We start from the raw sequence: 23,663 nt of genomic DNA, 5'->3' as shown, positions 1-23,663 counted from the left end.
ATCTCTGCTTGTTTCACGGAGCAAAGGACCGGGGACCAAATGCAATAACTAAAAGAAAAACAGGAAAGATTTTCAGTGCAAAATTTTGACCGGTTGTAAGGGAATAGAAAGCTGTGAAAATGACCCAATATGTTTCTGATAAGATTTCCGTTCGGCTTGGATGTATAGGCTATTTTGTGTGGTTGAAATAGCCTACTAACAGATTTTATGATGCTGATAAAGATAGCACCTCTACAGATGGTGTCTAACCAAGCATTTGCATTCGTTGCAAGATGCTGAAAGAAATCAATCATATTTCTCCACTCCTGTTCCCAAGTCAAAATGTTGCCTGCATTTGGTGTATAATTTTACTGCAAGAAATGCTTAATTCTGCAGGAGTTAATATTAAGGCTGTGTGAGAGGTTATAGACCTACAGTCAGTGTCCAGATTTCCGTTTCCATTTAACCCATCTGAACAGTAGGCTACATACAGTTCCCTTGACATGCCATAGGCTTATTTGAAGTCCCCCTCTTGTGACTGTCGAATTTGCTATCATCCTCTTTTACCACTTCACCAAATATTTTACAAACATTACTTTTCTGGCACTCCCTTCTCTTTATTTTAAACTCTCCATTTCACAGCTTTTCTCTTATTGAATTAAACTCCGACATTGTCCCTTTTGCCTCTGGATCAACGTTAACTTTTTCTGCCAGTTCCCTAAAGCATTTGGCGATTTGCGTGTAGGATATTTAAATCTAAGCTAACTCAAGAAATCTGTCATTTATTTTGACGTTTTGCAGAGGAGATCTTAGTCGCGCAATTGTACATCTAACTAAGATGTTTTGTGCAGTATTCCTCAATGAAAAAAATGTGCACGAAAAGGATCTCTCGTTAAATTACAACAAAGACTTTACTGAAGAATCCCTACTGTTTACCAATCACCAAAGAAAGGGTGATAGACTCCAGCTACCGACTTCGGATTGTTCCAAGAAAAATATGTGTGCCGGAACAACCGAAGAAATCCTTAGCGAATTCCAAAACTAGCAAAAACGTCACATCATAATATATGCACAAACTCTTCAGAACTGTTTCGACTGGGAAGCATTCGGACGCCTTTTGGCCCTAATGCATAGGCTTACGCACTAATGCCAGATAGCCTAAAATAATAAAAGAAACCCATAATGTAGCCTATAAATTGTCTAAGAATTAAACATTTATGGATTTTTTAAGGTATTGTTTTCTCTTTATTGAACCCGGCTTTTGAACCCTAAACCTGCCCGACTGTGGGTTATTAGTCAACCTGCGCATCACTAATAACTAAGATAGCTTCATTATTTTCATGGTGTGTTGACCTCTTCTATTCTATGCTGATAATAACTTGGGTTGAAAAAACAGATGGCATACTACATACCACAAATTCCTCTTTATGTGTGATGCTGCAAATTATCCCTTAAGCTATGTAACTTTGCACAATTAAGAAAACTATAAGTCTTGCCACCCTCCATATGATAACATCAATAAGTATCACGCTCTGAAATCAGGATGAACATTTTTGAATTTCTTAACCAGGTCCAAAGCATTGGTGTGGCTGTTTTATTTCAAATGTCCTTAGTCATGTTAAGGGTTAATGACCTTACTTTTGTACTGAAACTTCCCTATGCAGGCTGCTTTCTCAAGTAACAGTTTGTGTGTGGAAACAACATTAAGCAAAAGCATGGTGACCACAGACTATAGCTATAGATGTAGTCTTAATTTGAGCCAGTTTGCTACAGCAGGACAATAATCATGCAGGGAATCAAATACTATGATCAAATACAGTGGGGAGAACAAGTATTTGATACACTGCCGATTTTGCAGGTTTTCCTACTTACAAAGCATGTAGAGGTCTGTAATTTTATCATAGGTACACTTCAACTGTGAGAGACGGAATCTAACACAAAAATCCAGAAAATCACGTTGCATGATTTTTAAGTAATTATTTTGCATTTTATTGCATGACATAAGTATTTGATACATCAGAAAAGCAGAACTTAATATTTGGTACAGAAACCTTTGTTTACAATTACAGAGATCATATGTTTCCTGTAGGTCTTGACCAGGTTTGCACACACTGCAGCAGGGATTTTGGCCCACTCCTCCATACAGACCTTCTCCAGATCCTTCAGGTTTCGGGGCTGTCGCTGAGCAATACGGACTTTCAGCTCCCTCCAAAGATGTTCTATTGGGTTCAAGTCTGGAGACTGGCTAGGCCACTCCAGGACCTTGAGATGCTTCTTACGGAGCCACTCCTTAGTTGCCCTGGCTGTGTGTTTTACTTTTAAACTCGGACAAAACAGAGATGCTTGTTCTAGGTCCCAAGAAACAAAGAGATCTTCTGTTAAATCTGACAATTCATCTTGATGGTTGTAAAGTCGTCTCAAATAAAACTGTGAAGGACCTCGGCGTTACTCTTGACCCTGATCTCTCTTTTGACGAACATATCAAGACTGTTTCAAGGACAGCTTTTTTCCATCTACGTAACATTGCAAAAATCAGAAATTTTCTGTCCAAAAATGATGCAGAAAAATTAATCCATGCATTTGTTACTTCTAGGTTAGACTACTGCAATGCTCTATTTTCCGGCTACCCGGATAAAGCACTAAATAAACTTCAGTTAGTGCTAAATACGGCTGCTAGAATCCTGACTAGAACCAAGAAATTTGATCATATTACTCCAGTGCTAGCTTCCCTACACTGGCTTCCTGTTAAGGCAAGGGCTGATTTCAAGGTTTTACTGTTAACCTATAAAGCGTTACATGGGCTTGCTCCTACCTATCTTTCCGAGTTGGTCCTGCCGTACATACCAATACGTACGCTACGGTCACAAGACGCAGGCCTCCTAATTGTCCCTAGAATTTCTAAGCAAACAGCGGGAGGCAGGGCTTTCTCCTATAGATCTCCATTTTTATGGAACAGTCTGCCTACCCATGTGAGAGACGCAGACTCGGTCTCAACCTTTAAGTCTTTACTGAAGACTTATCTCTTCAGTAGGTCATATGATTGAGTGTAGTCTGGCCCAGGAGTGTGAAGGTGAACGGAAAGGCTCTGGAGCAACGAACAGCCCTTGCTGTCTCTGCCGGGCCGGTTCCCCTCTCCACTGGGGTTCTCTGCCTCTAACCCTGTTGCAGGGGCTGAGTCACTGGCTTGCTGGTGCTCTTTCATGCCGTCCCTGGGAGGGGTGCGTCACTTGAGTGGGTTGAGTTACTGACGTGATCTTCCTGTCTGGGTTGGCGCCCCCCTTGGTTTGTGCTGTGGTGGAGACCTCTGTGGGCTATACTCGGCCTTGTCTCAGGATTGTAAGTTGGTGGTTGAGGATTTCCCTCTAGTGGTGCGGGGGCTGTGCTTTGGCAGGGTGGGTGGGGTTATATCCTTCCTGTTTGGCCCTGTCCGGGGTTTCTTCGGATGGGGCCACAGTGTCTCCGGACCGCTCCTGTCTCAGCCTCCAGTATTTATGCTGCAGTAGTTTATGTGTCGGGGGGCTGGGGTTAGTTGGTTATACCTGGAGTACTTCTCCTGTCTTATCCAGTGTCCTGTGTGAATTTAAGTATGCTCTCTCTAATTCTCTCGTTCTCTCTTTCTCTCTGAGAACCTGAGCCCTAGGACCATACGTCAGGACTACCGGGCATGATGACACCTTGCTGTCCCCAGTCCGCCTGGCCTTGCTGCTATTCCAGTTTCAACTGTTCTGCCTGCGGTTACGAAACCCCTACCTGTCCCAGACCTGCTGTTTTCAACTCTTAATGATCGGCTATGAAAAGCCAACTGAGAGACCTGAGCACCTAGGACCATACGTCGGGACTACCGGCCGTGGTGACTCCTTGCTGTCCCCAGTCCGCCTGGCCTTGCTGCTATTCCAGTTTCAACTGTTCTGCCTGCGGTTATGGAACCCCTACCTGTCCCAGACCTGCTGTTTTCAACTCTTAATGATCGGCTATGAAAAGCCAACTGAGATTTATTCCTGATTATTATTTGACCATGCTTGTCACTTATGAACATTTTTGAACATCTTGGCATGGTTCTGTTATAATCTTCACCCGGCACAGCCAGAAGAGGACTGGCCACCCCTCATAGCCTGGTTCCTCTCTAGGTTTCTTCCTAGGTTTTCGCCTTTCTAGGGAGTTTTTCCTAGCCACCGTGCTTCTACACCTGCATTACTAGCTGTTTGGGGTTTTAGGCTGGGTTTCTGTACAGCACTTCGAGATATTAGCTGATGTAAGAAGGGCTATATAAAATAAAATTGATTGATTGATTGATTGTCATGCTGGAAGACCCAGCCACGACCCATCTTCAATGCTCTTACTGAGGGAAGGAGGTTGTTGGCCAAGATCTCGCGATATATGGCCCCATCCATCCTCCCCTCAATACGGTGCAGTCGTCCTGTCCCATTTGCAGAAAAGCATCCCCAAAGAATGATGTTTCCACCTCCATGCTTCACGGTTGGGATGGTGTTCTTGGGGTTGTACTCATCCTTCTTCTTCCTCCAAACACGGCGAGTGGAGTTTAGACCAAAAAGCTATATTCTTGTCTCATCAGACCACATTACCTTCTCCCATTCCTCCTCTGGATCATCCAGATGGTCATTGGCAAACTTCAGACGGGCCTGGACATGCGCTGGCTTGAGCAGGGGGACCTTGCGTGCGCTGCAGGATTTTAATCCATGACGGCGTAGTGTGTTATTAATGGTTTTCTTTGAGACTGTGGTCCCAGCTCTCTTCAGGTCATTGACCAGGTCCTGCCGTGTAGTTCTGGACTGATCCCTCACCTTCCTCATGATCATTGATGCCCCACGAGGTGAGATCTTGCATGGAGCCCCAGACCGAGGGTGATTGACCGTCATCTTGAACTTCTTCCATTTTCTAATCATTGCACCAACAGTTGTTGCCTTCTCACCAAGCTGCTTGCCTATTGTCCTGTAGCCCATCCCAGCCTTGTGCAGGTCTACAATTTTATCCCTGATGTCCTTACACAGCCCTCTGGTCTTGGCCATTGTGGAGAGGTTGGAGTCTGTTTGATTGAGTGTGTGGACAGGTGTCTTTTATACAGGTAACGAGTTCAAACAGGTGCAGTTAATACAGGTAATGAATGGAGAACAGGGGGGCTTCTTAAAGAAAAACTAACAGGTCTGTGAGAGCCGGAATTCTTACTGGTTGGTAGGTGATCAAATAGTTATGTCATGCAATAAAATGCAAATTAATTACTTAAAAATCATTCAATGTGATTTTCTGGATTTTTGTTTTAGATTCCGTCTCTCACAGTTGAAGTGTACCTATGATAAAACAATTACAGACCTCTACATGCTTTGTAAGTAGGAAAACCTGCAAAATTGGCAGTGTATCAAATACGTGTTCTCCCCACTGTAGGTACTAAAGTAAAACTGCAAAAAATGTGGCATAGAAATAAACTTTATGTCCTGAATACAAAGCGTTATGTTTAGGGCAAATCCAACACAACACATCACTGAGTACCACTCTTCATATTTCCATGCATGGAATGGGTATGCTTGTCACCAGCTAGGACTAGTGAGTTTTTTAGGATAAAAAGAAACAGAACAGAGTTAAGCATATGCAAAATCCTAGAGGAAAACCTGGTTCAGTCTGCTTTCAATCAAACACTGGGAGACAAATTCACCTTTCAGCAGGACAATAACCTAAAACACATGGCCAAATCTACACTGATTCAATGTCATCTTGCTTACCAAGATGACATTGAATGTTCCTGAGAGGCCTAGTTACAGTTTTGACTTAAATCGGCATGAAAATCAATGCAAGACTTGAAATGGCTGTCTAGCAATGATCAACAATCAACTTGACAGAGCTTGAAGAATGTTTTTAAGAATAATGGGCAAATATCATACAATCCAGGTGTGCAAAGCTTTTAGAAACGTACCCAAAAAGACTCACAGCTGTAATTGCCGCCAAAGGTGCTTGTACAAAGTATTGACTCAGGGGTGTGAATACTTATGTAAATGAGATGTTTCTGTATTTCATTTTCAATACATTTGAAAACATTTCTAAAAACATGTTTTCACTTTGTCATTATGGGTATTGTGTGTAGATGGGTGAGAGATAAAAAAATATTTAATCAATTTTGAATTCAGGCTGTAACACAACAAACGGTGGAATAAATCAAGGGGTATAAATACTTTCTGAAGGCACTGTACAAAATTCAATCAGACACCCCACCTGTGAAATGATAGATGACAGGAGGCGAGGCTTTGCAACATTTACTATAAATAGAACAGTTAGAGAGAGCACCATACATCTTCAGACAAGAGTTGACTTCGCAACAAGGGTTGTTAAAACAAAGGTAAGACTATTGTATACACATTTTATGCAGTATGTTTCACTCTTGTCTATTAATCAGGTTACATTTTTTCTCTGTTATCCATGGTAATTCTGATCCATGTACTATGAATGTGTTATTAATATTGTGAAAAGTAGTATTTTGTGAATTCTTTAGAGATGTCTCTGCAGTTGAGAAGAGAACAGTTATCTCTCACACTATCTGAAAAAGAGCTAAGGGCATAAGGATTAGCACATTAGATTTCAGAGAGCAGCATGGTTTTTCAAAAGAAGATCTGATGAACCCCTTTTTGCTTTTCAGAGATGAAGCCGTTTCCCTCCCTCCTGGCATTAGGGTTGTGCATGATGTTCAGCCAGCCAGCCCTGTCTACAGAGGAAAGTTTGGGTGGCCCTTTCATTCAAAGTTCAGTGGAGGAGGCAAAGAGACTCGTAGATGAAGCTTACAAGTACTCCAGAGAAAAGTGGGTGAATCTGACAGTTGTCTTTGTAGATAGCAGCACTAGTGTCACTGTGTGCAATTAGCAACATTTTCTCACTCAGTCTAAGAGATGGATTTACTTTTATTTATTTATTACGGTAGTCTTTCTTATTCCTCCTTATTTCCCTTTATTTTACTTTTTGTATTTCCTTTAGAAAATAATAATAGTTTCATAATTTATATTTTATCATTTCAATTTCTAATCATTTCTAATGATTAGGCCATACCCATTTTATGAAATAATTAACATATTTGTTTTAATTTTTAAAGTGAGGCTAGAGAATTTTTTTGTAGACCCTCATGTTAAGTTCTATAGTAACCTTAGTTCAACACTGAGCAACCTAATCAAGAAATATTAGCCTCTTGAGGCAGCCTTAAAGAGGTATAGTTCAGCCACAATCAGAGAGGAAGTTGTGTATCTCGATATAATTCTTGCCATAACCATGCAATTTTTCAGTACATTTTTCAATTTTTCAGATTTGTATTTGTATTTTATTTTTTAGGAAAGGAAGAGGGGCATCCGTTAAACATTTAATTACATTTGTATGGCCTTAATACTAAATCTGCCTCTATACTGAGTTTTTTTTCAACTGCAGGGCCATGTTTCTGTTCATAACTCTGTCAGCTTCTTGTCCATAACTCAGGAGTCTGGAGAGAGTGCGTGGGCAGTCCACCAGGCCCTCAGATGTACTGCGTCTCCTGAAGCAGCCTGCCAGGGACACACGCTCTGCTGTACGGTCTGCAGACTACCTGGAGAACACCCTGAGACTGATCCATGAGAAAGTCCACAGCACGCACAGGTTGCACAAACGCTCGCTCAACGCAACAGGTCAGTTACACACCGTCATACATACATACACACACATTCACTCTGTGAGAAATTCAGAATACATATTCACTCAGATATAGACACACAGTGGTAGTAAGTACACATACAACTCTTTCTTATCCCTCGCTCTTGTTTCTCAGACCTGCTCACACCAGAGGAGCTAGACACCATTGTCCGGGTAACTGGCTGTGCAGCTCGTGTCAGCAAACCCTCCTGCCACACCACACCCAACGTTAACAAGTACCGCACAGCCACCAGCGTCTGCAACAACCTGTAAGAGCACCAGGGCTGGCGGGTTTACACAACAATTTGAAAGCCTTGCACACAGAAGTTGTGTAGGGTGGAATGTAAGGGGATGTTCATGTTCGTGTACCTATGTCTGAGGACTGGCTGAGTGCATAGGCTGCAGGAGATAAGGTCATGTCCCTTGAGTTCCTCAAGTGAAGTTTCTAAATTCTGGTGTGTATTTTCTTCATGCTTATCAGGAATTACCCTCGTCTTGGAGCCTCAAATACACCCTTCACTCGTTGGCTGCCTGCTCAGTATGACAATGGGGTCTCTCAACCCATTGGCTGGGACCGAAAGACGCGCTTCAACAACTTTATGCTCCCTCTGGTATGACGAGAAAAAATATATTTGGAATAACTGCTACTATGTCACCACAAGTTTTATATAAAGTAACATAATTGTATTTATCCTTCTCCCTCTTTCCCTCCTTCCCTCCCTGTGTGCAGGTAAGGGAGGTCTCTAACCGTATCCTGGCAACCAATGATGCAGGTGTTGAGTGCGATCGCGAGTTCACACACATGGTCACCCTCTTTGGCCAGTGGAACGACCATGACCTGACGTTCACGCCCTTCTCCCCCAGCATCCGCTCCTTCAGCAACGGCCTGGACTGTGACGAGAGCTGTGAACGTTCCGAACCCTGTTTCCCCATCCAGGTCAGTCACAGTTCTCACATCACATACCACAGACTTACACTTAGAGCAGGCACTATGCCTATATAGTCATCTCTGTATATCTTGCCCTTTTCTATCCATGGTCCATGGATTATTAGGTCTTCAATTTCTGTTGTTTCCTCCATGACCAGATTCCTCCCAGAGACCCACGCTTGCCCACTGGCCCAGACAGCTGCATCCCGGTCTTCCGATCAGCGCCCGTGTGCGGCACAGGAGAGTCTGCTTTCAATTTCGGTGGTGTGGCCAAGAAGAGGGAGCAGATCAATGCTCTCACGGCCTTCCTGGACTTGGGGCAGGTGTACGGCTCTGAGGAGGGGTTGGCGCGTGACCTCCGTGACCTCACCAACGATGGGGGCCTGCTGCGTGTCAACAAAGAGTACAAGGACAAAGGGCGCGAACTGCTACCCTTCACAAAAGTGACGGGAAACATGTGTGCCACCCGCCAGAGAGTCACCAACAGCACAAATGCGAAGGAGGTGCCCTGCTTCCTTGCAGGTTAGCTTTTTAACTCTGTTTGTCTGAGGAGTATAGACCAATGTATATTTAAGTGAAAGTCTAAAGAACAGAATGAGGCCTCTGCTCAACATTTTCTTCCAGTAACTTCACTTCCTTTTAATTAAAGCAATTCATGTACAATAGAGTGGGGAAAAAAGTATTTAGTCAGCCACCAATTGTGCAAGTTCTCCCACTTAAAAAGATGAGAGAGGCCTGTAATTTTCATCATAGGTACACGTCAACTATGACAGACAAAATTAGAAATTTTTTTCCAGAAAATCACATTGTAGGATTTTTTATGAATTTATTTGCAAATTATGGTGGAAAATAAGTATTTGGTCAATAACAAAAGTTACTCAATACTTTGTTATATACCCTTTGTTGGCAATGACACAGGTCAAACGTTTTCTGTAAGTCTTCACAAGGTTTTCACACACTGTTGCTGGTATTTTGGCCCATTCCTCCATGCAGATCTACTCTAGAGCAGTGATGTTTTGGGGCTGTCGCTGGGCAACACGGACTTTCAACTCCCTCCAAAGATTTTCTATGGGGTTGAGATCTGGAGACTGGCTAGGCCACTCCAGGACCTTGAAATGCTTCTTACGAAGCCACTCCTTCGTTGCCCGGGCGGTGTGTTTGGGATCATTGTCATGCTGAAAGACCCAGCCACGTTTCATCTTCAATGCCCTTGCTGATGGAAGGAGGTTTTCACTCAAAATCTCACGATACATGGCCCCATTCATTCTTTCCTTTACACGGATCAGTCGTCCTGGTCCCTTTGCAGAAAAACAGCCCCAAAGCATGATGTTTCCACCCCCATGCTTCACAGTAGGTATGGTGTTCTTTGGATGCAACTCTTTGTCCTCCAAACACGACAAGTTGAGTTTTTACCAAAAAGTTCTATTTTGGTTTCATCTGACCATATGACATTCTCCCAATCCTCTTCTGGATCATCCAAATGCACTCTAGCAATCTTCAGACGGGCCTGGACATGTACTGGCTTAAGCAGGGGGACACGTCTGGCACTGCAGGATTTGAGTCCCTGGCGGCGTAGTGTGTTACTGATGGTAGGCTTTGTTACTTTGGTCCCAGCTCTCTGCAGGTCATTCACTAGGTCCCCGCTTGTGGTTCTGGGATTTTTGCTCACCGTTCTTGTGATCATTTTGACCCCACTGACCCCACTGTGGGAGCCCCAGATCGAGGGAGATTATCAGTGGTCTTGTATGTCTTCCATTTCCTAATAATTGCTCCCACAGTTGATTTCTTCAAACCAAGCTGCTTACCTATTGCAGATTCAGTCTTCCCAGCCTGGTGCAGGTCTACAATTTAGTTTCTGGTGTCCTTTGACAGCTCTTTGGTCTTGGCCATAGTGGAGTTTGGAGTGTGACTGTTTGAGGTTGTGGACAGTTGTCTTTTATACTGATAACAAGTTCAAACAGGTGCCATTAATACAGGTAACGAGTGGAGGACAGAATAGCCTCTTAAAGAAGAAGTTACAGGTCTGTGAGAGCCAGAAATCTTGCTTGTTTGTAGGTGACCAAATACTTATTTTCCACCATAATTTGCAAATAAATTCATTAAAAATCCTACAATGTGATTTTCTGGATTTTTTTTTCTCAATTTGTCTGTCATAGTTGACGTGTACCTATGATGAAAATTACAGGCCTCTCTCATCTTTTTAAGTGGGAGAACTTGCACAATTGGTGGCTGACTAAATACTTTTTTTCCCCACTGTAGTTGCCCAGACACAGACAAACAAGTAAGTCTCTGTCTGCCAGGTGATCTCCGTGTGGATGAGAACATAGCCTTGACATCTATTCACACAATGTTCATGCGTGAGCACAACCGTCTGGCCCGTGCCCTGCGTCGTCTCAACCCACAATGGGATGCTGAGACACTCTATCAGGAGGCCCGTAAGATCATGGGCGCCTACACCCAGGTACCACAAATAGACACATATCACTAATACTCATGGTGTCAGTTCCTTCTCTCCGCTACTTGTCCAGTGCATACTCTCTAACACACACTCTCTTTCCCTTTGCTTCTCATTCTTACACATGGAAATATTCTAGAATATTCTCACTCTGACAAAGCTTCCCTATCACATAGACACCTAAAATTGTGTCTCTCTCACTCTATTCCTCTCAATCCCTCCTAGGTGTTTGTGTTCCGGGACTACCTGCCGCACATCGTGGGCCCAGACATCATGGCCCGCCAGCTCGGCCGTTACCCTGGTTATGATGAGAAGATTGATCCCAGCATTGCCAACGTGTTTGCTACAGCAGCGTACCGCTTTGCCCACCTGGCCATCCAGCCCATGTTGTCCCGCCTGGACAGCAACTACAGGGAAAATGCCAACTTCCCCAGTGTGCCTCTGTTCAAGGCTTTCTTCACCCCCTGGAGGCTGGTGTTTGAGGGTGAGTGGTGGGAGATACTTTGTAGACCCCTTGCCAGTTGTTAACTAATTAACTTTGATGGTGGAAAAGGTTAAACATTTAAATATTCAATTCTCTCTCTGTCCTCCTTCAGGTGGTATCGACCCTCTGATCCGAGGTCTGGTGGGTCGGCCTGCTAAGCTGAACACCCAGGATCACATGATGGTGAACGCTCTGAGGGAGAGACTCTTCCAGTTCGTACAACATCTGGCGCTGGACCTGGGCTCCCTCAACATGCAGCGTGGACGTGACCATGGCCTGCCTGGTACACACCTGCCTTATCCCCTCTATATACTATACTGATACCACAGATAAACACATCTATACCATTATACTCATATCCCAGCTTATCCTTTACACATGTTAACACCAACTCTAAAATGTCCTTCATCTCTCTGTCTTCCTCAAAATAGCTCTATCAATCTGTTCCATGCACTCATTCTTCTCTTTCTGTCCCCCAACCTAGGCTACAATGCTTGGCGAAAATACTGTGGACTCTCAACTCCTAGGAACCAGGTTCAGCTGGCTGTGGTTCTGAACAACACAAACCTGGCCCGCAGACTGATGAATCTCTACGGCACCCCAGCTAACATTGATGTGTGGATGGGGGGCGTGGCTGAACCCTTTGTACGAGGAGGCCGCGTCGGGCCTCTCTTCGCCTGCCTCATAGCCACCCAGTTCCAGAGGATCCGCCAGGGAGACAGGTGTGTGTGTGTCTGTGTGTGTGTGAGTGAGAGGGAGTGGTTGTTCGAGTGTGTGTTTGTCTGTCAGAGTATGCATGTGTGTTTCATGTCCTCATCATGCTTGTTGATCCCCAGGCTGTGGTATGAAAACCCAGGCATCTTTACCTCGGCACAGAGGGCTGCCCTGAGATGTGCCTCTCTGGCTCGGATCATCTGTGACAACACTGGCATTCTACAAGTCACCCGTAACCCCTTCAAGATCTACAATCGTCAGACCAACGGTATCGTCAACTGCAACCGTATCCCACAATTAAACCTCAATGCCTGGAGGGTGAATCCGACTAAGGCCAAACAGCAGGACCAGAACCAGGAGCAGGAGCAGGAGCCGGAGCAGTCGGACCAGGACAATGAGGTAATTGGTTAATAACTCAATACTTCTGCACTGAGGTGACATTTAATCCATCCACAACCCATCCACCCCTATCTCCAAAAATCACCCTATTTTTCTGTATTCCTTTCTAGATCCCCCTGAAGTGAGGACCCCCCGGACCCCAGGGACCCAGCAGCAACGCCATCCAGCAGCTCTCCGCCTTCTCTGTCCAGCTGGCCAACAACTTCCTTTGTTACTGTCACTTTTTGTGTTGATTCATTCCATGACAAATATTCAAGGAGTAGCCTACCATATGAATTGTAATCCATTGATTTGTGTAAAGGAATGCAAATCAAAATGTTTACAAATTATAAAGTTACTAAACAGAAAAGGAAACTACTGCTGAATTCCTCTATACACACCACCTTAACTTGAAAATATACATTGGCACTGAACATGTAGGACTACTGTAAATCAGTTAGTAGTTCTAGTAGCACATTTTGTATAATTTTATTTATCAACAAATGTAACAGTATTAGGTTATATTCGTAGCCTATGTTCAAATCAGTTATCATCAGACTTTGTTAATTGAAGCACTTCCTGAATTGTGTAATGATTTAAATGTGTACTGCACTCCTATTTCCTTTACTGCTTTTTATGATTTATTTAACAAATATTTCATTTGATTGAAATATGTTGAATATGTCTAATTGTATGAATATGTACTGCATCAGAAAATGAAAATAAAAATGAACCTCATTTGTTTGCGGACCGCCATTATACCATAGAAGAAGAAGTTGGAAGTTGCCTGTCACGTGCAACAAACGCATGTGCAGATCATTTTTGTTCAGTACATGTAGTAAGTTCTACTGGTTTCTCAAAGTCATAAACGGAACTGTACACCAATTTACAATCATAACATCAATCATAAATAATGATCAAATAGTAAAATCCTAAACTAGCAAAACACTTTCGATATAATACAATGTAAAATATGCAATATATACAAAACAACAATACTACAAAGACAAGCTTTGGGGTGGCAGCTTTAGAATATACATCTTTAGAGTTCTTAAGTAGGTGGGCTATATGGTGTGTGCATTGATCAGTTTAGGGAAGTATGGAATAGGAAAGTTCTGTGCGTGTCATGGGAGTGTTCTGTTTGTGGCTGTTGCTGTGCTCGTTGCCCGTCCAGTAATCTGCTGTCTGGTTGGGGGGAGCCAGTCTGCAAACTGGGAGTTCTGCAGGGATTTCGCAAATGAGTACTTGGTCAATGAATTCCTCAAACTGTCTGGAGACCCTGCTAGGGATGGAGACTCACCGCACATCAACCTTCATCCTATCCCTGGACTACACAAACGACAAACTTTCACCAGGGTCTGTAAAGCTTCTCCAGACACTGTGGATGTTGAGGGCGTTTCGGTTCTCCAGGCAGAGAATTCCGGATTCTGATGTGAAACAGGTGTTCTGACCAGACATTGAAAGCACCATTTACGAATCTTGCAGAAGTTACAGTATAATACGAAGAAGTAGTGGCACAGGCTGCAGCCAAATTAAGTCTATGCTTGTTTACACCCATCTGTCGGGCAGACCTCCTCAATGACGTCACGTGCCTTTCTATAAAAACAAGGTACACCCAACTACTGAAGAAAACACGCATAATAATCTAACTGCAAAAACTAAAGCAGGAAGCAGGAAGCACCAGTTACTCGGTTAATAAAAAAGTGGTCAGATGACACAGATGCTAAGCTACAGGACTGTTTTGCTAGCACAGACTGGAACATGTTCCGGGATTCTTCAGATAGCATTGAGGAGTACACCACATCAGTCACTGGCTTCATCAATAAGTGCATCGATGATGTCGTCCCCACAGTGACCGTACGTACATACCCCAATCAGAAGCCATGGATTACAGGAAACATCCGCACTGAGCTAAAGGGTAGAGCTGCCGCTTTCAAGGAGCGGGACTCTAACCCGGACGCTTATAAGAAATCCCGCTATGCCCTCCGACGAACCATCAAACAGGCAAAGAGTCAATACAAGACTAAGATTGAATCGTACTACACTGGCTCTGACGCTCGTCGGATGTGGCAGGGCTTGAAAACTATTACAGACTACAAAGGGAAGCACAGCCGCGAGCTGCCCAGTGACACAAGACTTCCAGACGAGCTAAACCACTTCTATGCTCGCTTCGAGGCAAGCAACACTGAAGCATGCATGAGAGCACCAGCTGTTCCGGATGACTATGTGATCACGCTCTCCGTAGCCGATGTGAGTAAGACTTTTAAGCAGGTCAACATTCACAAGGCCGCAGGGCCAGACGGATTACCAGGACATGTACTCCGAGCATGTGCTGACCAACTGGCAAGTGTCTTCACTGACATTTTCAACATGTCCCTGACTGAGTCTGTAATACCAACATGTTTCAAGCAGACCACCATAGTCCCCGTGCCCAAGGACTCTAAGATAACCTGCCTAAATGACTACCGACCCGTAGCACTGACGTCTGTAGCCATGAAGTGCTTTGAAAGGCTGGTCATGGCTCACATCAACAGCATTATCCCAGAAACCCTAGACCCACTCTAATTTGCATACCGCCCCAACAGATCCACAGATGATGCAATCTCTATTGCACTCCACACTGGCCTTTCCCACCTGGACAAGAGGAACACCTACGTGAGAATGCTATTCATTGACTACAGCTCATCATTCAACACCATAGTGCCCTCAAAGCTCATCACTAGGCTAAGGATCCTGGGACTAAACACCTCCCTCTGCAACTGGATCCTGGACTTCCTGACGGGCCGCCCCCAAGTGGTAAGGGTAGGTAACAACACATCTGCCACACTGATCCTCAACACGGGGTCCCCTCAGGGGTGCGTGCTCAGTCCCCTCCTGTACTCCCTGTTCACCCATGACTGCATGGCCAGGCACGACTCCAACACCATCATTAAGTTTGCCGACGACACAACAGTGGTAGGGCTGATCACAGACAACGATGAGACAGCCTATAGGGAGGAGATCAGAGACCTGGCCGTGTGGTGCCAGGACAACAACCTCTCCCTCAACGTGACCAAGACAAAGGAGATGATTGTGGACTACAGGAAAAAAAAAGAGGACTGAGCACGCCCCCATTCTCATCGACGGGGCTGTAGTGGAACAGGTTGAGAGCTTCAAGTTCCTTGGTGTCCACATCACCAACGAACTATCATGGTCCAAACACACCAAGACAGTCGTAAAGAGTGCACGACAAAGCCTATTCCCCCTAAGGAGACTGAAAAGATTTGGCATGGGTCCTCAGATCCTCAAAAAATTCTACAGCTGCACCATCGAGAGCATCCTGACTGGTTGCATCACCGCCTGGTATGGCAACTGCTTGGCCTCAGACCGCAAGGCACTACAGAGGGTAGTGTGTACGGCCCAGTACATCACTGGGGCCAAGCTTCCTGCCATCCAGGACCTCTATACCAGGCGGTGTCAGAGGAAAGCCCTCAAAATTGTCAAAGACTCCAGCCACCCTAGTCATAGACTGTTCTCTCTGCTACCGCACGGCAAGCGGTACCGGAGTGCCAAGTCTAGGTCCAAAAGACTTCTCAACAGCTTCTACCCCCAAGCCATAAGACTCCTGAACAGCTAATCATGGCTACCCGGACTATTTGCACTGCCCCCCCACCCCATCCTTTTACGCTGCTGCTACTCTGTTAATTATTTATGCATAGTCACTTTAACTCTGCCCACATGTACATATTACCTCAACTACCTCAACTAGCCGGTGCCCCCACACATTGACTCTGCACCGGTACCCCCCTGTATATATAGCCTCCCTACTGTTATTTTATTTTACTTCTGCTCTTTTTTTCTCAACACTTTTTTGGTTGTTGTTTTTTATTTATTTTTATAAATGCACTGTTGGTTAAGGGCTGTAAGTAAGCATTTCACTGTAATGTCTGCACCTGTTGTATTCGGCGCATGTGGCCAATAACATTTTATTTTATTTTATTTTATTTGAACTGCACTGGAATACTTTGTGACAAATGTATTGTAATGTTTGTAGATTTTCCTGTATTGTTTTACCTCCACTATTGGCCAGCTCAGTTTCAATTTCAGCGTTTTCCTCCTTGGCCGTCATATATTTTATAAAGGATAGCAATCAATGTATCTATGCTCTGGACTTGCATTTTGTAAAAAGTTGTTCATTCAATCCCAGACATAGCCTTGAAAGAAAGGGAAATGTGCTACCTCCTACCCGGACAGTTTCTGATTGATAGAGGCTTCTCTGGTGAAATAAATTATTGTTGAAGGTCAAGGCTGTGTTCAAATAGTAGCTGTACAGTGCTGTATGTGCAATTTCACAGGATTTGTTTTAGAGTGGGTGAGAAGGCACTGTGTTTGCAAGACAACCTATGGCGATTAACTTTCTGTCTCTAACGTGTCATGGTGAGTCATCTCAAAATGTATATTTTGATGGAGTTTCTTAGATGTGCCTCTGACTGCAAGGCAAGGGTCAGAGGAGAACACTGTACTAAGCACTCATCACATAAATGTAATCTGCACAAACATATTCTACAAACCCACAATACAAGGCGAGACTACACTACTTGAGACACACAAATCATGTTTTGTAGGTCTTGTAAAATGCAACTGCTCTGTAAAATGTCCACCAAGATACTCTTAGTTCTCTGTTTGGTACCTGCAACATCTTCCATAAGATAAGTGCCAGTGTGGCACACCCAATAATTTACAAACTAAAGGGCCACCACCAGACTGTTTTGCTGGTTGGCTGCATTTTATTATATGCCCAGTAGATGGTGGCAATGGGCTATTTATATGCGTTGGTGAAGTGTGTTGTAGTGACAGCATTAGGACCAAGACAAATACAGTGGTAGTTATAGAACTGAACAGGACAACAAAAAGGAAACTTGAAATACCTTAAAAGTGTCATTTGCTTTGAATTAGGCCAATCGTTTTTTTTTCAATCTCTTACCATTCCGACCCGGCTTCTCTGTAATATCACTCTCCCCCCTCACATCTCTCAGTCTTTCCTGATTTTACTACTTCCTGTCCATTTCCTTCCATCTTTGCTTCCATCTTACCCAGACAATGCACACTGATTTAGTTTATGGTGATTGTCCTGGGAAGAAGATAAATGAATGAGACATCATTACATTACGCGTTTAGTATGTGCAAACATTCAAAAGTCCAGGATTCACTTGGAGCCACAGACTGCCTCCTCCCATGTATTTCAGATGCCAGACTTTAGGAGGTTGAAAAGTACTGATCATTATGGCGTGGGAGTGAAACCAGCAGCTCCAGTGTCCTTGTGGGAGTACAGTGTGGGGGTCTCTGGGGTTCTGCTAGCCTCAGTGAAGGGCTCCTCCTCCTGGATGCTGTGTATAGGCCTACTCCTATTTGGAAGCCTACACGTGCAGAATGCCACGTAGCCTGTGGTGTGTGTAAGTGTGTGCTGCCAAGATGCAGTTCTATACTCTTGAGTTTAGTTGAGTAATCGAAACCTGCAGTGTATGAAAGAAAAAACATTGACATTTTATATCTTGATGTTTATTTGTCTGCAGTGTAGAAGTGGCAGCCTAGTTTCAAATGCTTGGTGTAGTTGGAAATTATGAACACAAGATAATTTGACTGATATTGCAAAGGGGATGTAGATTGGGAAATGGTGACTGGATAAAATACTTGAGGGAGTAAAAAATGTTGGGGTGTATGTGATGGAGAGGAGGACGTCATAATAGTATCACCACTAAGCAGAGCAATTTGAACAAGGATGTTTAGAGGTAGGGAAAACATATCCCACTAGGCACAGACGTCATTTCAACGTCTAGTTTTGATTTACGAAATCACGAAATTCCCTTACGTTGATTACTTTTTTAAACTACAATCAGTTTTTCACTCATCACATATATTTATTTTTTAATTTTGTATTATGTGTAAACAACGTTGATTCAACCAGTTTTTGCACAGTGGGATATATTTGTCTTGATATTGAAAGGTGAAAATATCTTAAACACTGGTATATTTCTTCCACATATCCAAACAGGATGGCTCTGTTCTACCAGTTGAAGTTGTTTGCCTGAGATATTACGCTGCAGTTGATGTCAGCTCCTGCTGCCTCATTTCCTACTGCTGACAGAAGTTTCTAATCCAATACTTTTTAGAAGTTGCAGTCTTTGAATAATTCGTAGTGTGTCCACTAGGATGTCTGTGCCCAAAGTCGGAAAGCGAGAATTCGAGCAACGTGGACAAAGGAACTTGGCTAATGGCTTGCATATGTGGTTCCACTGGCTAGGGAACACTGTGCAGCCTTTCCCGGAGAGAGAGGAGTCTGCATGGAGCGATTCAATGAATTACTTGAAAAACAACAGTGGCCAGTACAGATGGTTCTGCCGGTCTGCTGTTCGGTGGAACAGAGGAACCAACCAAGAAACACCTACGCATATTTTCACTTTTTGGGGAACTATTGGTATGCTGAATCATAAAAGTCTTGGCAATGACAGCCAACTAATCAAATCATGTTAAAAACATAATCAAAATGAATAATCAAAATTCCTTCCCTCCTTTTTCTCTGGAAAGATAGGCCACCTGTTGGATTTGACTGGAAATAGGACTCTACTGCTATAGCATATACAATTAATGGGAAAATACATACCATTTTATATTTGAATGCTTTAACAGCTGAATGGAAAACCACGTTTATAAGAGTACTAGCCTGCTCCAGGGAAAAAACAATAAAAAATATGTACGATTGTTTACGTGTCTTTTGAGGCTCCTTTTGTTTATGCAATTAATATAATTTGACACTGATATACTTTCCAGGAAAGTACTTCTACCCATACAAAAATTAATTTGTTGTGGCAAACCTCCCGCAAGTTTGTGGCAAATGTTCTCCAAACTACAGTGTCTTCAGAAAATATTCATACCCCTTGACTTATTCCACATTTTGTTGTGTTACAGCCTGAATTCAAAATGGATTAAATTGTTGTTGTTTTTCTCACCGATCTTAACACAATACCCCATAATGAAAAAGTGAAAATGTGTTTTTAGACATTTTTGCAAATTTATTGAAAATAAAATACAGAAATGCTCATTTACATAAGTATTCACACCCCTGGGTCAATACATATTAGAATCACCTTTGGTAGCGATTACAGCTGTAAGTCTTTCTGAGTACGTCTGTAAGAGCTTAGCACACCTGGATTGTATAATATTTGTCCATTATCCTTTAAAAAATTCTTCAAGCTCTGTCAAATTGTGTGTTGATCATTGCTAGACAGCCATTTTCAAGTCTTGCCATAGATTTTCATGCCGATTTAAGTCAAAACTGTAACTAGGCCACACAGGAACATTCAACGTCGTCTTGGTAAGCAACTCCAGTGTATATTTGGCCTTGTGTTTTAGGTTATTGTCCTGCTGAAAGGTGAATTTGTCTCCCAGTGTCCTCTAGGATTTTGCCTCTGCTTAACTCTATTCCGTTTATTTTTATCAAAAAAAACTCCCTAGTCCTAGCCCATAACATGATGTAACCACCACCATGCTTGAACATGTGAAAAGTCGTACTCAGTGATGTGTTGTGTTGGATTTGTCCCAAACATAACGCTTTTTATTCAGGACATAAAGTTTATTTCTTTGCCACATTTTTTGCAGTTTTACTTTAGTGCCTTATTGCAAACAGGCTGCATGTTTTGGAATATTTTTTATTCTGTACAAGCTTCCTTCTTTTCACTCTGTCATTTAGGTTAGTATTGTGGAGTATATACAATGTTGTTGATCCATACTCAGTTTTCTCCTAACAGCCATTAAACTCTGTAACTGTTTTAAAGTCACCATTGGCCTCATGGTGAAATCCCTGAGCGGTTTCCTTCCTCTCCGGCAACTGAGTTAGGAAGGACGCCTGTAGCTTTGTAGTGACTGGCTGTATTGATACTGTCACGACCGTCTTGAAATGGAGCAGACCAATACGCAGCGCGTTGAGTGAACATGATGACTTTAATGAGTAAAGCACGTAAATACAAAACAAAAGACGATAGTGAAGTCCAACAGTGACAAAGACTGAACCTGGAACAAAAACCCACCACACCCACAGGAAAACATACAGATAAATATGGCTCCCAATCAGAGATAACGAGCCGACAGCTGACACTCGTTACCTCCGATTGGGAGTCATTGAACCCAACAAAGAAATACAACACATAGAACCACCCAACCAAACAAAACACCACGAAACGAACACACCCTGGCTCAACACACAAAGTCCCGGAGCCAGAGCGTGACAGTAACCCCCTAAAGGCGCGGACTGCGACCGCGCCTCAATAAGGCTAAACAAGGGAGGGCTGGGTGGGCATACCTCTTCGGCGGTGGTTCTGGCTCTGGCCGTGGTCCCCACCCCACCAAAGTCACTACCCGCTTACGTAGCCTCCTCCACATGACCACCCCCAACTAAACCCCCACTGGATTAAGGGGCGGCACCGGACTAAAGGGCAGCACCGGACTAAGGGGCAGCACCGGACTAAGGGGCAGCACCGGACTAAGGGGCAGCACCAGGATAAGGGGGCAGCACCGGGCTAAGGGACAGCACCGGACTCAATGGCGGATCCTGGCTGGCTGGCTCTGGCGGATCCTGGCTGGACGGCTCATGGCTGGCTGAAGGATCTGGCTGCTCATGGCTGGCTGACGGATCTGGCTGCTCATGGCTGGCTGACGGATCTGGCTGCTCATGGCTGGCCGACGGATCTGGCTGCTCGTGGCTGGCCGACGGATCTGGCTGCTCATGGCTGGCTGACGGATCTGGCTGCTCGTGGCCGGGCTGACGGATCTGGCTGCTCATGGCTGGCGGAAGGCTCTGGCTGATCCTGTCTGGCGGAAGGCTCTGGCTGATCCTGTCTGGCGGAAGGCTCTGGCTGATCCTGTCTGGCGGAAGGCTCTAGCGGCTCCGGTCTGGCGGACGGCTCTGAAGGCTCATGGCAGACGGGCGGCTTTGCAGGCTCCGTACAGACGGGCAGTTCATGCAGCGCTTGGCAGACGGACAGTTCAGACGGCGTTGGGCAGACAGGCAGTTCAGGCGCCGTTGGGCAGACGGGCAGTTCAAGCGCCGTTGGGCAGACGGGCAGTTCAGGCGCCGTTGGGCAGACGGCAGACTCTGGCCGTCTGAGGCGCACCGTAGGCCTGGTGCGTGGTGCCGGAACTGGAGGTACCGGGCTGAGGACACGCATCTCAGGGCTAGTGCGGGGAGAAGGAACAGGCCGGACCGGGCTGGCGACACGCACCGTAGGTTTGGTGCGAGTGGCAGGAACAGGCCGGGTCGGGCTGGCGACGCGCACCTTAGACTTGGTGCGGGTGGCAGGAACAGGCCGGACCGGGCTGGCGACGCGCACCGTGGTTTGGTGCGAGTGGCAGGAACAGGCCGGGTCGGGCTGGCGACGCGCACCGTAGGTTTGGTGCGAGTGGCAGGAACAGGCCGGGTCGGGCTGGCGACGCGCACCTTAGACTTGGTGCAGGTGGCAGGAACAGGCCGGACCGGGCTGGCGACGCGCACCGTAGGTTTGGTGCAGTGGCAGGAACAGGCCGGGTCGGGCTGGCGACGCGCACCGTAGGTTTGGTGCGCAGTGGCAGGAACAGGCCGGGTCGGGCTGGCGACGCGCACCGTAGGTTTGGTGCGAGTGGCAGGAACAGGCCGGGCTGGGCTGGCGACGCACACCGTAGGTTCTGTGCGTGGAGCAGGAACAGGCCGGGCTGGGCTGGCGACGCACACCGTAGGTTCTGTGCGTGGAGCAGGAACAGGCCGGGCTGGGCTGGCGACGCACACCGTAGGTTCTGTGCGTGGAGCAGGAACAGGCCGGGCTGGGCTGGCGACGCACACCGTAGGTTCTGTGCGTGGAGCAGGAACAGGCCGGGCTGGGCTGGCGACGCACACCTTAGGTTCTGTGCGTGGAGCAGGAACAGGCCGGGCTGGGCTGGCGACGCACACCGTAGGTTCTGTGCGTGGAGCAGGAACAGGCCGGGCTGGGCTGGCGACGCACACCGTAGGTTCTGTGCGTGGAGCAGGAACAGGCCGGGCTGGGCTGGCGACGCACACCGTAGGTTCTGTGCGTGGAGCAGGAACAGGCCGGGCTGGACTGGCGACGCACACCGTGGGCTTGATGCGTGGAGTAGGAACAGGCCGGTCCGTACTGGGAACACACACCACTGACTTTAACTGGGGATCAGGAACGGGCCGGACCGGACTGGTAACACACATCAGTCTCTCACGCCGTGCCGCAACAACTTCCCTTCCTCTACTCGCCAATGGCTCCCGTAATCCGATAGCCTTCTCTCCACGTCTCCCTGTGGCAGCCTCCTGCTGCCCAGCCGCCCGCCATGTGCCCCCCAAAAAACTTTTTGGGGGTTGCCTCTCGTCCTTCCAACGATGACCCTGCTGACGCCGTTGCTCCTCTCTCGCCAGGGCCTTGATCTTCCCCCAAGGTCCCTTGCCCCCGAGCATGTCCTCCCAGGACCACGATTTGCCCACCTGGGCCATCGCCAGCCTCTCGATCTCCTTACCAGGCGCCTCCTCCCATGTCCAGTCTCTTTGCTCCTGGACACGCTGCTTGGTCCTTTTATGGTGGGTTTTTCTGTCACGACCGTCTTGAAATGGAGCAGACCAATACGCAGCGCGTTGAGTGAACATGATGACTTTAATGAGTAAAGCACGTAAATACAAAACAAAAGACGATAGTGAAGTCCAACAGTGACAAAGACTGAACCTGGAACAAAAACCCACCACACCCACAGGAAAACATACAGATAAATATGGCTCCCAATCAGAGATAACGAGCCGACAGCTGACACTCGTTACCTCCGATTGGGAGTCATTGAACCCAACAAAGAAATACAACACATAGAACCACCCAACCAAACAAAACACCACGAAACGAACACACCCTGGCTCAACACACAAAGTCCCGGAGCCAGAGCGTGACAGATACACCATCCAAAGTGTAATTAATAACTTCACAATACTCAAAGGGATATTCAATTTCTGCTTTATTTTTTATTTTTACCTATCTACCAATAGGTGCCCTTCTTTGCGAAGCATTGGAAAACCT

The 23,663-nt window shown here is 45.5% G+C and overlaps 1 protein-coding gene across 1 annotated transcript; it reads left to right on the top strand.

Moving 5' to 3' along the window:
- The first annotated feature begins 6,292 nt into the window (after positions 1-6,292).
- On the top strand, positions 6,293-13,329 carry LOC121583293 (eosinophil peroxidase-like). Its single transcript, XM_041899473.1, has 13 exons — positions 6,293-6,325; positions 6,623-6,782; positions 7,444-7,628; positions 7,769-7,901; positions 8,114-8,243; positions 8,363-8,569; positions 8,719-9,082; positions 10,861-11,021; positions 11,241-11,499; positions 11,612-11,782; positions 11,984-12,221; positions 12,336-12,612; positions 12,723-13,329. The coding sequence occupies exons 2-13, from the start codon at positions 6,625-6,627 to the stop codon at positions 12,735-12,737; spliced, it is 2,298 nt and encodes a 765-aa protein (XP_041755407.1). The 5' UTR covers positions 6,293-6,325; positions 6,623-6,624; the 3' UTR covers positions 12,738-13,329.
- Positions 13,330-23,663: the final 10,334 nt, after the last annotated feature.

This window comes from Coregonus clupeaformis, chromosome 15 (genome assembly GCF_020615455.1).
Source record: "Coregonus clupeaformis isolate EN_2021a chromosome 15, ASM2061545v1, whole genome shotgun sequence".
Classification (NCBI taxonomy): domain Eukaryota; kingdom Metazoa; phylum Chordata; class Actinopteri; order Salmoniformes; family Salmonidae; genus Coregonus; species Coregonus clupeaformis.
Note: the sequence above shows the minus strand (reverse complement) of the source record. Positions and strands in the feature narration are given on the sequence as shown.